The sequence below is a fragment of the Emydura macquarii genome, unplaced genomic scaffold, assembly GCF_026122565.2.
Source record: "Emydura macquarii macquarii isolate MOO-44397 ecotype Brisbane River unplaced genomic scaffold, CSIRO-AGI_Emac_v2 contig_3485, whole genome shotgun sequence".
In the NCBI taxonomy this organism is placed as follows: domain Eukaryota; kingdom Metazoa; phylum Chordata; order Testudines; family Chelidae; genus Emydura; species Emydura macquarii.
Genome location: NW_027133622.1, coordinates 814042 through 829579, shown reverse-complemented (window position 1 = coordinate 829579; position 15538 = coordinate 814042). Strand labels below are relative to the sequence as shown.

The window sequence follows — 15538 nt, the reverse complement described above, 5'->3', positions numbered from 1 at the left end:
TAACCTGGGGTACCTGGCAAAGTCTTCATGTTGTAGCCTCCAACTTGGACTGCTCACAACCTACCACCAGCATGCAGGTTACTCCCAGATGTATTTGTGCAACTGCAGACTGCCAACCAGACCCTGGTTCTCATCAGCCTTGGTTCTACTGCAAGGTGACACCAATACACCCCCAGTCCCAGACTTTGCCTGACAATGTATATTTTGTACTGCCCATCACTCCCTAAGACTGTGCAAATAAAGGGGATAATATTGTGTTAAATAGAGTTACCCAGACACTTCAACTTAAACATACTGGCTTAGATAAAACAACAAAACAAGTTTATTAGCAACAGAGAGGGAGATTTTAAATTGTATAAGTAATGAGGCATAAAAGTCAGAAATGGTTACAAGAACAATAAATATAAAATCCTTTCTACTACCTAATTTAACAAACTATATTAGATACAAGAAAAAATTCTCACCACATGCTTCCAGTAAGATTATTGACCAAACTCTTCAGGTTAGGATACTCCCATCCCCCGAGTCCAAAGGCTATTTTCTTTCTCTTCTTAGGTGCCGTTCCGTCACCATCACCTCTGACTGTTTGTGTGTGTAAGTGGAGTGAGGTGCGTGTAAAGGGTTGTTACGAAAATATTGTGGTGGTACTGGATTTTATGGACTCTCATAGGAAACAAATGCTCACAGGCCCAAGACCCGCTCCAAGGATCTCCTCCTTCTTTGCAGAGTGGCTTAGTTCAGGGGCCAGAATCAGAAAGAAAAGAAAATAGAGGGGAAGGTGACATTGCAGTTTAAGAAATGGTCCACAAGGACAGATTTAAACTACTGTGTAGGGTGTCATGGCTGGAGGGTCTGACTTTGGCCAATGCATCTTACAAAGTGGGTTGCAGACCACGAAAGCTTATACCCGCAGAAATTTGTTAGTCTTTAAGGTGCTACAGGATTCTTGTTGTTTTTTCTGTACACAGATTAACACGGCTAAACCTCTGAAACTTCTCATGTTATGAATGTTATCTGTATGTTTCACATAGGTCATGAAAGAATGAAAAACTTCAAATGCTGCTTTATTGAGATGGCCCAGATGTTAGGGAGCCATAGAATATTCCTAGACCCTTGTATCAATGCGAGTTATGTGCATTTCTGTACTGCTTGATGGGTTGCCTGTGGAATCTGTCATCACTACAGCTGGTGAATGTAAAGTTACAAGGCAGCTTACGCTGACAGTCAGCACACAGAGGTGTGAGTAAGAGTGGGGCATAAAACAATGTGAGCAGGCTGAAGATCAATCTGCATAGCCCTTGGTTGACACTGATAGGTTGGGAAAACAATTGGAGAAGGTGAGGTTGATGTCTCTTGCTTGGGGAGAGGAGAAGGCGTGGGTAGCACTTACAGAAGGAGGAGCAGGAGGTAGGCTCATGGAAAGGGCAGGTCCTCGTGATCAGGGAGGGCACAGATCCCACTCTTTTTTGTCTAGCCCACCTCAGCAAACCATTGGAAAGAGGCTGGAGCAGCCGATGATTAAATGGCATCATCTTTTATTGCTTCTTATACATTTCATACTGGTTTTCTCATACAGCCATCTCCTTTTTCATAAAAACATAAAAATCCTATTAGATTTTTCTACCTCTGTTTGTGTGTGTATTGAATTACTCCTGGGCTTAACTGTCTGATTCTCTAAACTACAGTAACTCTTCAGCCACTTTCCCTTTTCCCACTTCCAGTGTGCACTGCTCAGCTCCCTGACAATGTGTGGTTCATGCCATTGACAGTCTAAAACAGGCATGTTTGAAATCTCTCTTTTCATATCTCACAGGAGAAACAGCAGCCTCCTTCCACCCCTGCTGACGAAATGGCTTCTAAATTAGCACCAAAACCCAAGGTAAAAAGGGTAAAGAGATACTTGGGTACTCTGTAGCCATGCAGTTGGTCAGTGGCCCATTGCCCTCTCCAAGAGTTTCAGGAAGAGGAGAACGGAGCTTGGTTGCTGCTGTTATGTTGGGAAAACTATCTGAGAAGTTGAACATGTTTTCTCCTACTTGTGGAGAGGAGAATGCTTGGTTTGCACTTAACCAAGGAGGAGCTGGTGGTACGCTAATGGAAAGGGGAGGTCCTTGTGACCAGGGAGGGCACAGATCCCTGCTCTTTTTTTGTCTAGCCTATCTAAGCGAACCATTGGGAAGAGGCTGCCGCAGCCGGTCCTCAAATGGTATCGTCCTTTAATGCTTCTTATGAATTTCATACTGCTTTTCTCATACACTGGTTTCCTTTTCCATAACAACATAAAAGTCAAATTATATCTTTCTCTCTTTGAGTGAGTGTGTATTCCACTGCACCTGGATTAAAGAGCATGCCTCTGAAAGTCACATTAACTCCCCAGCCTCTTCCCCTCTTCCCATGTCCAATGTGCACCACTCAGTTCCCTGACAATGTGGGCTTCACCAACATTATCAGTCTAAATCAGGCATATTTGAAATCTCTCATTTCATTTCTCACAGGTGAAACAGCACTCTTCTTCCACCCCCGCTGACGGAATGAGTTCTAAATTAGCACCAAAACCAAAGGTAAAAGGCGTAAAGTGACACTTGGGTAATCTGCAGCCATTTAGAGGGTCAGTGGCCCATTGCCATCCACAAGGGCTTTAGGAAGAGGAGAGGGGAAGCTTGGTTCATGCTGTTATGTTGGGAAAACCATCAGACAAGGTTTTCTCCCTCTTGTATAGAGGAAAAGGCTTGGTTTGCACTTAGCCGAAGATGAGCAGGTGGTAGGCTTATGGAAAGGGGAGGTCCCTGTGACCAGGGAGGGCACAGATCCTCCCCGTTTTTGCTTAGCCCACCTCAGCAAACCATTGGGAAGAGGCTGGCGCAACCGGGGCTCAAATGGCATCAAACTTTAATGCTTCTTATGAATTTCATACTGCTTTTTTCATACAGTGATCTCTTTTTCCATAACAATATAAATGTCTGATTATATCTTTCTCTCTCTGACTGCATGTGTATTCCATTACACCTGGATTAAAGAGCATGGATCTGAAAGCCTCATAAACTCCCTCGCCTCTTCCCCTCTTCCCAATTCCGATGAGTACCACTCAGGTCCCTGACAATGTGTGCATCACCAACATTATCAGTCTATCCTCAGGCATGTTTTAAATCTCTCATTCTTTTTCTCAAAGGTAAAACAGCAGCCTCCTTGCACCCCTGCTGAAGAAATGTATTCCAAATCAGCACCAAAATCCGAGGTATAAAGGGTTTATTAAGATGGTCCATTTATAGGGAGCAACTGAATATTCCTAGAGCTTTGTAGCAATTTTTGTTTCGCTTGATGTGTTTCCTGTGGAATATAGAGTCACTAAGGGTGGTGAATGTAAAATCTCACGGCAGGTTTCATAGACACTTAGCACACAGAGGTGTGAGGGAGATTGGGGCATGAATGAATGTGAGCAGGCTGAGGATCAATCTGCATAGCCTTGGGAAACCCGTGGGAGAAGATGAAGTTGATGTCTCCCTCTTGAGGAGAGGACAAGGCGAGGCTTGCACTTAGACAAGGAGGAGCAGGTGGTGCGCTTTTGAAAAAAGGAGGTCCTTGTGGCCAGGAAGGGCACAAATCTTTCCCGTTTTTGTCTAGCCCACCTCAGCGAACCATTGGGAAGAGGCTGGCACAGCCGGTGCTCAAATGGCATCGTCCTTTAATATTTCTTATGAATTTCATACTGGCTATCTCGTACAGTGATCTCCTTTTCCATAACAACATAAAGTCTAATTACATCTTTCTCTCTCTGAGTGTGTGTGTATTACACTGCACCTGAGAATGCCTCTGAAACCCACATTAAATACCCAGCCTCTTCCCCTCAAATGTGCACCACTCAGGTCCCTGACAATGTGCGCTTCTCCAACATCATCACTCTATCCTCAGGCATGTTTTAAATCTCTCATTCCATTTCTCAAAGATAAATCAGCAGCCTCCTTCCACCCCTCCTGAAAGAATGGATTCAAAATCAGCACCAAAAGCTGAGGTAAAAAGGGTTTATTAATATAGGCCATTTATAGGGAGCAACTGAATATTCTTAGAGCCTTAGGGCTAAGGGTGGTGAATGTAAAATCCCACGGTAGGTTACAAAGTCAGTCAGCACACACAGGTGTGAGGGAGATTGAGGCATGAACTACTGTGAGCAGGCTGAGCATCAATCTGCATAAGCCTTGGTTGATGCTGGTACATTGGGAAACCCATCAGAGAAGGTGTAGTTGATGTCTACCTCTTGAGGAGAGTAGAAGGCATGGCTCGCACTTATTCGAGGAGGAGCAGGTGGTGCGCTTATGGAAAGGGGAAGTCCTCATGGCTGGGTATAACACAGCTCACCCATTTTTTGCCTAGCCCATGTCACCCATCCATTAGGATGAGCATGGTGCTGCCCCTTTTCAAATAGTATCATCCTTTATTGCTTCCAGTACATTTCGTACTAGTTTTCTCATAGAGCCATCTCCTTTTTCATAAAAACATAAAAATCTAATTAGATATTTCTATCTCTCTCTGTGTGTGTATTGAATTATTCCTGGACTTAACTTCCTGACTCTCTAAGCTACAGTAATTCTTCAGCCACTTTCACTCTTCCCACTTCCAGTGTGCACCGCTCAGCACCCTGACAATGTGCGGTTCATGAACATTATCAGTCTAAAACAGGCATGTTTGAAATCTCTCATTGCATTTCCCATATGTAAAACAGCAGCCTTCTTCTGCCCCTGCTGATGGAATGGCTTCCTAATTAGCACCAAAACCGGAGGTAAAAAAGGTAACGTGAATTTGGGTGCTCTGTAGCCTTGCAGTGGGTCAGTGGCCTATTGCCAGCCCCAAGTGCCTCAGGAAGAAGAGAGGGGAGCTTCAACCTCCTTACATCACAAACACCTCTGAATGTTACTTTGTGTGTGTAAGGGGAATGGGGTGCTAGTGTGCATGTAAAGGGGTGTTAGGAAAATATTGTGGTGGTGCTGGCTTTTGAGGACTCTAATGGGAAACATTTTTTTCTCAAATCTTACAGGCCACAAACCTGTTCCAAGGATCTCCTGCTTCTTTGCGTGGTGGCTTAGTTCACGGGCAAAAATCTGAAGGAAAGGTAAGCAGAGGGGAAGGTGACACAGAAGTTTAGGAAATGGTCCACAAACTGCTGAGTAGGGTGTCATGGTTGGATGGGCTGCCTTTGGCCCATGTTAGGTCTAATTGCCCCACATAGCCAATCTGTAACTGATGACGAACACAGGCATATTTTAAGACCATTTTATTTCATGTCATAAATGTTATCTGCATGTTTGGCGCAGGCCATGAATGCATGAAAATCTTCAAATGCTGTTTATTAAGATGGGCCATTTATAAGGAGCAATTGAGTATTCCTAGAGCTTTGTATCCATGTGGGTTATGTGCATCTGTGTCTCACTTGATGGGTTTTCTGTGGAATATGGAGTCACTAAGGGTGGTGAATGTAAAATCCCACAGCAGGTTACACAGCGAGTCAGCACACAGAGGTGTGAGGTAAATTGGGGTATGGATGAGACAGACCAGGCTGAAGATCAATCTTCATAAGCCTTGGATGATGCTGGTCCGTTGGGAAAACCATCGGAGATGGTTAAGATTATTTCTCCCCCTTGGGGAGAGGAGAAGGTGTGACTCACACTTAACCACGGAGGAGCAGTGGGTGGGGCCATGGAAAGCAGAAGGTCCTCATGGCAAGGGAGGGCACAGCCCCCCTTATTTTTTGTCTAGCCTACCTCAGCCCCTCCACTGGAAAGAGACTGGTGCTGCTCCTGGTGAAATGGCTTAATCTTTTTTTGCTTCCAATGCGTTTCATCCTGGTTTTCTCATACAGTGATCTTCTTTTCCATACCCACATAAGTCAAATAAATCTTTCTGGGTCTGTTTTCAAGTTTATTGCATCGCACGCGGACTAAACTGCATGTTTCTCTGAGCCCCAGTAATTCTCCAGCCTCTTTCCCCCTTCCAGTGCACACCACTCAGCTCCCTGACAATGTGCGGTTCACCCATATTTTCAGTTCATCTCAGCCTTGTTTGAAATATCTCCTTCTTCGAGTGATGTCCCACTTTAGGTGTTGTCGTGTCCTGTGCTGATGACAAACACAGGCATATGTTGAGACCATTTCATGTTTGGCCCCGCTCACTGTTTCCAACCCCAGCCTGGCTCCCGTATCTACCTTCCTGTCCACTCGTCACCCCACCACAGAGCATCTCCCCTATAACCATCCCACCAACCTTCCCCAGAGCAGCCAGCCGGGATCTTTCCCCACTGATCCCACGGCAGGACTGTGCGTCGTGACCCTGGCTGGAGAAGCCCTGGGCTGCAGTGAGCCTGGTGGGAGCTCACACCCCTGAGACATAACACACTGTCAGCATCTCTGAACGACCCTTCGGCCCCTGTGCTTCCTCCTGCCTTGTCACAGCCCAGCCCCTCCTCCTCCCAGCACCCCCACCCCACAATGGCCCTGCCCCTGCAAGCCAGGCTGGGGAAGGGTGCAGGGAGATGCACTTGTTGGATTTTAATGCTGTGTTTCTTTGCACCAGTCCTCCGGGGAATATGGTCTGCTGCCAGAAAACGACAGGTCGGACCCCCAGGTAATTATCCCAGTGACATGAGTGTGTGAGCAGCAGCGGGGGATGCAGGGCTAGGCAGGACTGGAGGGACAGAGGATGCGGATCTGGGGCTGGGTCTCTACTGAATTGTCCCCCTTTGTTCAGCGATGTTCACAGCCTTGCAGAGACCCTAAGCAGAGCTTGCCTGGAACTAACACATTGTCAGCAGCTCTTATCAGCCCTTCGGCATCTGGTTGCTCCAGAGCCCAGGCCCCTTCACCCTCCAACACCCTCTCACAGGGGCTCAGTAGGGGTCCCATGCTGCAGGGCATGGGCGGGGGGTTTGCCAAGAAGTAGCCTGAGCAGTCCCTGACCCCTGTGCCCTCTGGCCATTCTTCACCACAGGGCATCTCCTGATACTTGAAGACCAAACACTACGACTTCTCCTCCCCCGTGAAGGTACTGCGTTGCCCCTCCCCTCACGTCTCCCTTCCCAGCTTGGATTTTGGAAGTGGGGGCTGCTTCCATTGACCCCAGACCCCAGGTCCTCCTGTCATTGGCCAATCACACTAGGCCAGGAAGCAGCACCCCAACAGCCCCCCAAATATCTCAATCAGGGCTCCCTGCTCCCCCAGTCCCTGAGAGATAAGGGGACCCCCAGGGCTCCCTGCCACGGAACCAGCCCCCTCCACTGGGGTGACAGCAATGTAGCCATAGCTGTAACTTGCATCAGTGAAGTTTTGTAGCATAGACAAGGCCTCAGGCAGCACCTCTGTGTCAGACACACTGAAGGCCGTTCACATCTCTCTCAGCAATCAGCTCTGGCTCTCTGCAACTCAGACACAGCTGCTGTGTCAGTCACACTCAAGGCCGTTCACACCTCTCTGCGGTTTCAGGCTCTCTGCAGACTCAGGCAGACATCACTGCTCTGATTACTCTAGGAGGAGAAGAAATAGGGGACACCAGTCAAGCGACCAGAGAAAGAGGTGGGGGAGGGTGGCAGGATCCCCGGGGTACAACCTGGAGCTGTGGGACCACTGTGCCTCCTTAATTCTCTAGCCCAGGTTGTTATCTCTCAGTGACTAGCAGCAATCCCTCCAGAGATGGGGGCGGAGGAGAGAGGCCAAGGGACGATGTCACTGTGCCTCTTCTATACTTTCTTCCAGTAGCTAGAAAGATCCTTGCTGTGATGTGGGGTCAGGCGGCCCCATTGGTCAGGCAGTCCCTGTTGAGTACCTGTCTTCTATAAGGAGCCTCTCGGAGACTGGATTCCCCTTGATGGGCCATCAAGGCCTGTCTGGCCCTGCTTTGTTGCAACTGGAAGGTGGGCTGTGGGCATCTCCCACCCTCCCAACATATTTCAGTAACACACACAGCAAAACTTGGTAACTTCACACACGATGGCAGCACATACACTTCAACAGGCTATTAATGTGCAACAGATCGAGTGCCTCATGGGCATTCCAACGACAGCTAACGTGACATGCTTTGCCTTTTAGACAATGCGCCATTACACTGTAAAAGTGACCAGGGGGTGCAGGGTGTCAGAAACATTTTTCAGATTATCCCCCCAAAAAAACCCAAATTCTCCCCCTGCCCCTGAAAAATCACATCAAGAGCAACAGTTTTCCCACACAAAAAACATTTTGTGATGAAAGCTTGGTTTTTTTTTGGTGCCAAAAAGTCTGAGTTGAAATATTTTGATCAGCTGGGCTGAGGGAGAATCACTATCTGTGCCTTCATTTGGGAATAAAGAAGTTGCTTTAACTCATGTTAACTGTCCCATGTTCCACTCCAAGTGAAGACAGGACACTTGTGGTTTTAACTCATGTTAACTGGGATTTGAACGTGCTGAGCTCACACTGCAGCTGTTTCATCTGCTGGTTGATAACACACCTTTGTCCCCAGCGGAGATAAGACCAGGGAGGATTAAAGGAAAGAAACAGAAATCTCCTGGCAATGGTGTGTAGATAAGATTTCCTGAAAGAGACTCTAAAGTGCAAAGGCTGCTCATGTCCACAGTCGATCTTGATGGTTGTTATTCCTACACAAAGGAATTTCTTAGCTCAATTAAATGTCCAATGTCACAGCCATGAATGGGCCATTCCTGGTCTCTGCTTAGCCCAAAGGAGTGAAAATGCAAATAGCAGCAATTAACAAACACCAATGACACTGTGAGAGCTGTCCCATCCTGGAAGGGAAAGGTCCCATGTCCCATTCCCTACTCACCTGCCCCAAGCAGTCACTTTTCACGGGACAATCTCAAACTTTCCAGAGCCAAGGATAGAACCCAAGAGTCCTGGCTCTCAGCCCCCACCGGTCCAATGAGAGTGATTCAGCATGTGTACAGGATGCATATTCCCCCAGAGATAGAAAGTTTCTGGGGTTCTAGAGTAGGATTGTAGGAACGATGGGAAAAGTGATGCTGAAACGCAGGGAGATTTGAACCAATCTTGTCACCCGAACGCAGGGCTGGGAGCCAGGTCTCTTGGATTCTATCTCTGGCTCTGCCACAGATGCCTCGTGCGATTGGACAAGTCACTGCATCGCTCTGTGCCTCAGTTTCCCCATGTACAAAATGGAAATGGTAAAACTTTGTCTGTTTACACTGTGACCTCTTTGGCACCAGGATTGTCTCTCATGAGGTATCTGGGCAGCGCCCGGCACAACGGGGCCTGATTCCAGTCGAGGTCTGTGCAACACTTGGCACAATTGGGATCCCATCCCCCTACCATTGAGCCACCTGTTCCCCCCAGTCAATGACTCTTAGGCAGAGCCAAGCGCAGGGCTGAAAACAGGAGTGTCCTGGCTATCTGTGGGGGGGGGTCTCTTCACCCCCATGGGCGTCTCAACCTCCTTCCACACTCTGACTCTCCCACCCTGTCTCTCTCTTTCTGCACCATCCGGTCTCTGTCACTTGCTTTTCCAGCCTGGCCCCACCCCTCTGTGCCTTTCTGTGTTCCCTCCCCCCACTGCCCTCCCACCTCCTGGCAGGACAAATGTGAGCGCAGGGCCCCCCACTTCCCTGCACACCCCACCAGCTGGGACAAGGGCAGTTTTGCTTTTGTTTCTCAGAGAAAGTTTTGCCTGCATGGAGAGAAGCAAAAATTTGGATGGGTAAGGTGGAAGGTGTTTGTTTGCCCCAATCTAGCCCAACCCCCTCCAGGGGGCAGGATTGATCCCTCCAGTCTATTTCCCTTCTCCTCCCAAGGGGGCAGTGTTATGCTTTTAAAATAAACAGCAGGATTTTATTTAGGGGGACAAGGCAATACGCTATGTTTATTGTGAATTTAAAGATTTTGAAAAGCAATTTCTTGCGTACTTTTACATACATACGCATGCACACACAAGGTTTTATAAAGATGAAGAACAGTTACTAGCTGTAGTTGATAAGGTTAGTCCATTGGAGAGGTGGCTAAGACCCGAGGGAGGGAGCAGGGGTCTGTTGGTGTGCACCAATGCTCCTGGAAGATGATAGTAGAACCAAACCCAGCTTTTATTTTTGCGGCTTTTTTATAGGGGTAAGCATTTATGCCATTTTATAGGTTTTGCTTTGTTATGCTGTATTTGCATTCTGGTGTGGTTATTAATTACTCATGTTTTGCCAGAATTATTATTATTGTTATTTTTTGTAGTTTATTTTGTTTTTGTTTTTTGAGGTGGATTTTAGAGTTAAGGGGGCAGTTTTTGCCCATTTGTAAAAGATGTTATTTTTACTTTTTTGAACATTGAGGCTGGTACTTTTTTTGGTTACTTTTTGGTTTTACATATATATTATTTATTTATTTATTTATATTTTATTTTTATAATATATTTAAAACTTGTAAGTGGAAGACACAAGTGTTTTTTGAAACTAATAACTTTTTTTATTTAAAACATTTATTATTATTACAAAACATTTTTATTTAACTTTGAATTTTTTTGTTTTAGAACATTTGCTGATGTTACATTAAGCAGTGACATTAAAACATGTGTACTTTAATAATAGCAATAGTTTTTCAGAATGATCTTTGGTAGCTTTACAAACAGGATAAGCAATGACCAGATGTTAGTTTCGGACAAACAGATGGTGGTTTTAAACAAACTTATCAGTAGTGAATAGATCACCCTACATACCCAAAATGCAAAGCCCTGCTGTGGTGGTTTGTCACATACTAAAATAATAAGGGTATTTCACATAGAATCAATATGATAGAATCAAGCTTTGAGCCTACAGCAGGACTGTCCCCTCCAGTCTGCTCCCCCAGGGGGCTGGATCATCCCATCTGATCAATGCTCCCCCCATAGAAGGGTCAGGATCATCCCCTCCAGGTTGTTCCCCATGTTTCACACTCCCTAAGCTATGCTGGGGCATTGCCCAGTTACATGAGAGCTCTTGGTTCTCTGTGGGGTGGAGATTCCCAGTGGCTGGAGGGTCAGGTTCCTGCAAGGCAGGGACAGTTGAGACCTCGCTGTCTGTCCAGCAGAGAGACAGGCAGAGACAGCAGCTAATCTATCCCCACCATTGCCCGCTTTGGCTCATGCCATGATTTGAGATACAGTAGAATTCTAACCAGTTAAACCAGTTAAAACCAGGGCAAATCCTTGTGCATGCAGAGTCTCCCAGAATGTGGCTTGTCTTACATTAGCCATGATCAGGACATTTACAGGCATAAGCTAACCCGTGGAAGTAGTGCTGCCCCCTCAGCTATTCTCCCCCCCCCCCCAAAAAAGAGGGGCTCTCTATTTGTTTGTTGGTCTTTAGAGCCCCATTTCCAACTTCCCCCACCAATCCCCAGGTGCGAGCGCTGGAAACGGAGGGCTGGATGCTCACTGCTTTGGTTTTACAGTGCAGCAATCCCATGCCTCTAGCAGCTGCGGATTGCAGGAAAACCCCAAATGTCCTGCAAATCTGGAAGCTCTTCTGTTAATGAAAACCTGATAGATTTTATCCAAAGATGGAGGTGTTAGGACTCCCTGCCCTTTCCCTCTCAGTTCCCAGACACAGTTTTCCAGAAAACACCAATCCAGAGTCCAATCTGCAGGCTATGCAATGGGTTTATTGGTCTAAACAAACAAGCATAAAATCATAACCCTTCATACCAGTTGGGTTTCCTTTTCTATAACTGTATTTGTAGCCCTTCACACCACCTGGGCCTATCTCTATAGGCCGATAGAGTTTCATTCCCCCCCCCCCAACCATAGCTCCACACCCCCTCTTTCCCTAACTATGGCTCCATATGCTGATGGAGCCACCTCCTTCCCCTCCTTCTTCTTGGTAGGCTGAATTATACCTGTATGGCCCCCCTCCGCTGGTAACACTCTTTGCAATATATGGTCACGTTCTATTCTGGAGGGAGTCTGAGCCTCCTTTATACCTCATGGGAGGGGTTAGGGAGCGAGGTTACATTTAGCCAGGGTCCCTTTTTCCTAGTGTCAGCGTTTCCCTCTCTCTCTCTCCCTGAGCTGCTTGATTACTGTAGCAACTCCTGCTGGGGTCTGTCCCTTTATCTTCTCTTATTACAGAGAGGCAAAACTCTTGCTCTGTTTGGGCAGGGGCAAATTTAATCTTATGCTTTCTCTTACATTCTTGTTTGCCTCCTAGTCTAAAATCAAGGCCAAAAGCAGGATTATCACTTAGTCTTTCACCTTATTTGTTCACAGTCTCCTAAAAGGAGGGAAATAAAATTCTCATTTTCCATCTATCTTGGGGGGGAAAATCCATTTAGGATGAAAAAACGAATCGGGCCGGCCCGGGAGCTCACTCAGGCATCACTGCTGATAGGACAGGTAGAGCAGGTCCCTTCTGGGTATGTTGGTGGCTGGGAGGGACCCCAGGCTGGGAAATTGGGAAGAGGCTCCAGCAGAAAAAGAGATGACTTTGGAGCTCTGTCCCCAGAGCCCAGCACTGGAAAAGGGAAGTTAGGACAGGGCTTCTTCTTTCCCCTTTCTGTGCCTCAGTTTCCCCACCTACCCCCAGGGCTCTACAGGGGTGAGAGGGTGATTTTGATCTCACCTCAGCAGGAGGAAAGCTTGGCCAATCAGCTCACAGATCACTGCATGATGGAAATGTAGCTATTTCCTGGCTACCCCCTGAGCTTAGCCTTTCTTGACACTTAACTCAGGGCCTTCTGGACTTGGGCTCCAGCAGTGCCTGTGTCTCCCTAGCTGCCCTGGACAGTGATTCTGACTGAGATCAGCCTCCTCTCTGGGGCTTGTGCCTCTGCTGGGAGCGACACAGCCGGTGATTAGCACCAGCACACGGTGTCTGACAGGCTGTAGATAGCAGAGAAAAGCCTGGCTTCCCTAACAGTCCCATCGCTAGGGTCGCTGGGCACAAGCAAACAAGACTTGCCGTGACATGGCCAAAGAACATCGGCCATGCTCAGGGGCTGGGGGCTCTCTCAAGGGGGCAGGGATGCTGAGAAAGTGCAGGGGCTGTGGTGGATCATCAGCTGGATGTGAGCCCCCCGTGAGACTCTGTGGCCACAAAAACTAAGGATGCACAAACAGGGGAATCACAAAAAAGAGCAGGGAGGTTGTTTGATGTCTGGATTTGGCCCTGGTACAACACTGCTGGAATCCTGTGTCCAGTTCTGGTGTCCTCGGTTCAGGAAGGACATGGATAAATGTGGAGGGGTCAGAGAAGACCCACGAGAATGATTAAAGGGGTAGAAAACTTGATCCCAGTCGATCAGTACCTACACAGGGAACAAATATTTGATCATGGGCTCCTCATCTAGGTGGAGGCCTGGATGGTTCATGTGGTCAGAAATAGGACATGGGGCCTTTCCCCTCTAGGGCACACCAGATCTGATTTGGGGGGCAGGGCACTGGCTGGCTCACAGCGGTAGAAATGGTTCACAGGGATTTGATTCGAGGGGCAGGGGCCTGACTAGCTCAGGGGTCAGGTCCCAGCTCTGACCCTGCTCTGTCCCTGCAGCAGATGCCAAGGATTCAGTCAGAGCTCGGGTGTCCAGTGCAGCTGGTGAGTCTGAACGAGGAAGGGGGCCTGATCCTGGATGAGGAGGCCCTGAGCCGCTGCCTGGAGCAGGGTGGGGTGGAGGATGCCCCCGTCTGCCTGGTGTCCATCATCGGGGAGCAGCGCCGGGGGAAATCCTTCCTGCTGAACTGCCTGCTGCGCCGGCTCCAGAGCCCGGTGAGTGGGGACTGGTGACCTAGCTAAGGACCCGTCCCTGAACCACAGGGTCCTCCCAACCAAGCCAGGGCCTTCTCCCTGTACCACTCCCAGGCCTCAACAACTGAGGCCGCACCCTCCAGGTATGGCCCCACCTCCTGCCCCAGTGTCTCACTTGTTGCCCCCTCAGACACAAACTCTGTTCCTTTCTGACCTCCCCTGGTTGCCCCCTACAGGAGGCTGCGGATGGGTCATGGCTGGGCGGAGAGGGCGAGGCCCTGGGGGGTTTTGAATGTCGCACTGGGACGGCAGCCGTGACGAAGGGGGTGTGGATGTGGGACCAGCCCCTCTGGGTCCAGGCCCAGGGCAGGAAGGTAAGTGGGGCAGGGTGCAGGCAAATGGATGAGGGATGGGTCAGTAGGGGAGGGGACTGAGGGGAGGTGGAGGGCAGGGTCCTGTGGGGGTCAAGGGGTGGGGGGCTGGAGAAGGGGGCTAGAGCAGTAGAGGAGGGGGAGCTGAATGAGAGGATGTGGGGGGCAGGATTCTATGGGAACAGGGAAGTTGGAAGGGATGGAGGAGGGGGCTGGAGTAGTGGGGGAAGGGGAGGGGAATGGGGTCACCTGGGGGCCAGGATCCCAGTTCTGGGGCTACCTACAGACACAGTGGGGTGGGAGTGGGGGGTTCACAGCTTGATCCTGCTCCCCCAGGGCCCATCTCAGTGCTGGGCAGGGCGAGGGTGGTGTTAGCACAGGGCACCTGTCCCTGCAGCTGGTGGATCTGTCCGTTTGTCCGTCCTGCAGGTGGCCGTATTCCTGGTGGACACCGAGGGCTCCCTGGACCTGCAGCGCCGCATGGAGACCAGCATCAAGCTCTCTGTCTTCAGCATCTTGCTCAGCTCATACTGGGTGGGGGTACCTTGCTGCATGGGCAGGGTGGGGCTCGGTGGGGGTGCCATGCTGCGTGGGAAGGATGGGGGATTCTATGATGCAGGGGCAGGGTAGAGGCTTGGCAGAGGGTGCTGGGGAGCAGGAAGTGCATGGGGGGCTCTGCTGGGGATGTCGTGCTGCGAGGGCGGGGGGATCGGTGGGGGCACTCACCTTTTCTTCTGATTATTTTCTAGATTTTTAACATTTCCGGCACGTTTAAACAGACGGAAGCAGATTATTTGGAGGTGGGTGGGGCCAGGGATAATGCAGCTCTACTGACCCTGACCTGGCAGCCACGTCCCGGCTGGGGAGGACCCAGGAGTTCGGGTGGTGTGAGGATTGGAGGAGGGCCGTGTAAAGGCTTTGGGGTTGTTAGGAACAGTTAGAAAGTTCCGGAGATCTCGCCCCAGGCCGGAGTTCGGGTGCAGTGACTCTGAACAGTCAAACGTGATCAGTAATTAACAAAATATTAGCAATTGTTGCATTCCTGGTTCACTGCCATTATCAGGCGGCTATTATTCGTTAGCCCCGTTAGCTGTCAGTGGGGGGCTATCACAGCTGAGCACTGGCTCTCCTGAGGGTCCAGTGGAGAAGCGTGTCTATGTCCAAGGCAACTCTCCTTCGTGATCTGAAATGTGCCTGTGGACTCGCATGGCCGGGAGGGTCGGGGAGCCTTGTGGCAGTGTGCGGGGTGGGGAGGGTTTTGGGGACCCACAGTTGGGGCGGGTGGAGCAAATGGTTGCCCACATACAGGCCCCCCAAGAAACCAGCATTTCTCCAGGTTGACCAGTTCTGGCAACCATAGGCAGCGAGTTATATGGTCCCGAGCTGCCCGGGCTCCACCAACACTGAGGATGGTGGACCCAGCTCCACCAATATTTCTATGGTGCTGGGGGGCTGACCGTGGAGGTGCAGAATGCAGCTC

At 49.2% G+C, this 15538-nt stretch overlaps 1 protein-coding gene across 1 annotated transcript in view; it reads left to right on the top strand.

Moving 5' to 3' along the window:
* LOC137144787 (uncharacterized) overlaps nt 1-15538 on the top strand; it is an 88809-nt gene that overhangs the window by 31432 nt on the left and 41839 nt on the right. The window contains exons 3-10 of the mRNA XM_067535277.1: nt 2496-2561; nt 3170-3235; nt 5030-5104; nt 6562-6612; nt 13493-13708; nt 13924-14061; nt 14488-14592; nt 14808-14858. Coding sequence (XP_067391378.1) covers nt 2496-2561; nt 3170-3235; nt 5030-5104; nt 6562-6612; nt 13493-13708; nt 13924-14061; nt 14488-14592; nt 14808-14858 — 768 coding nt within the window. The remainder of the gene's footprint in view (nt 1-2495; nt 2562-3169; nt 3236-5029; nt 5105-6561; nt 6613-13492; nt 13709-13923; nt 14062-14487; nt 14593-14807; nt 14859-15538) is intronic.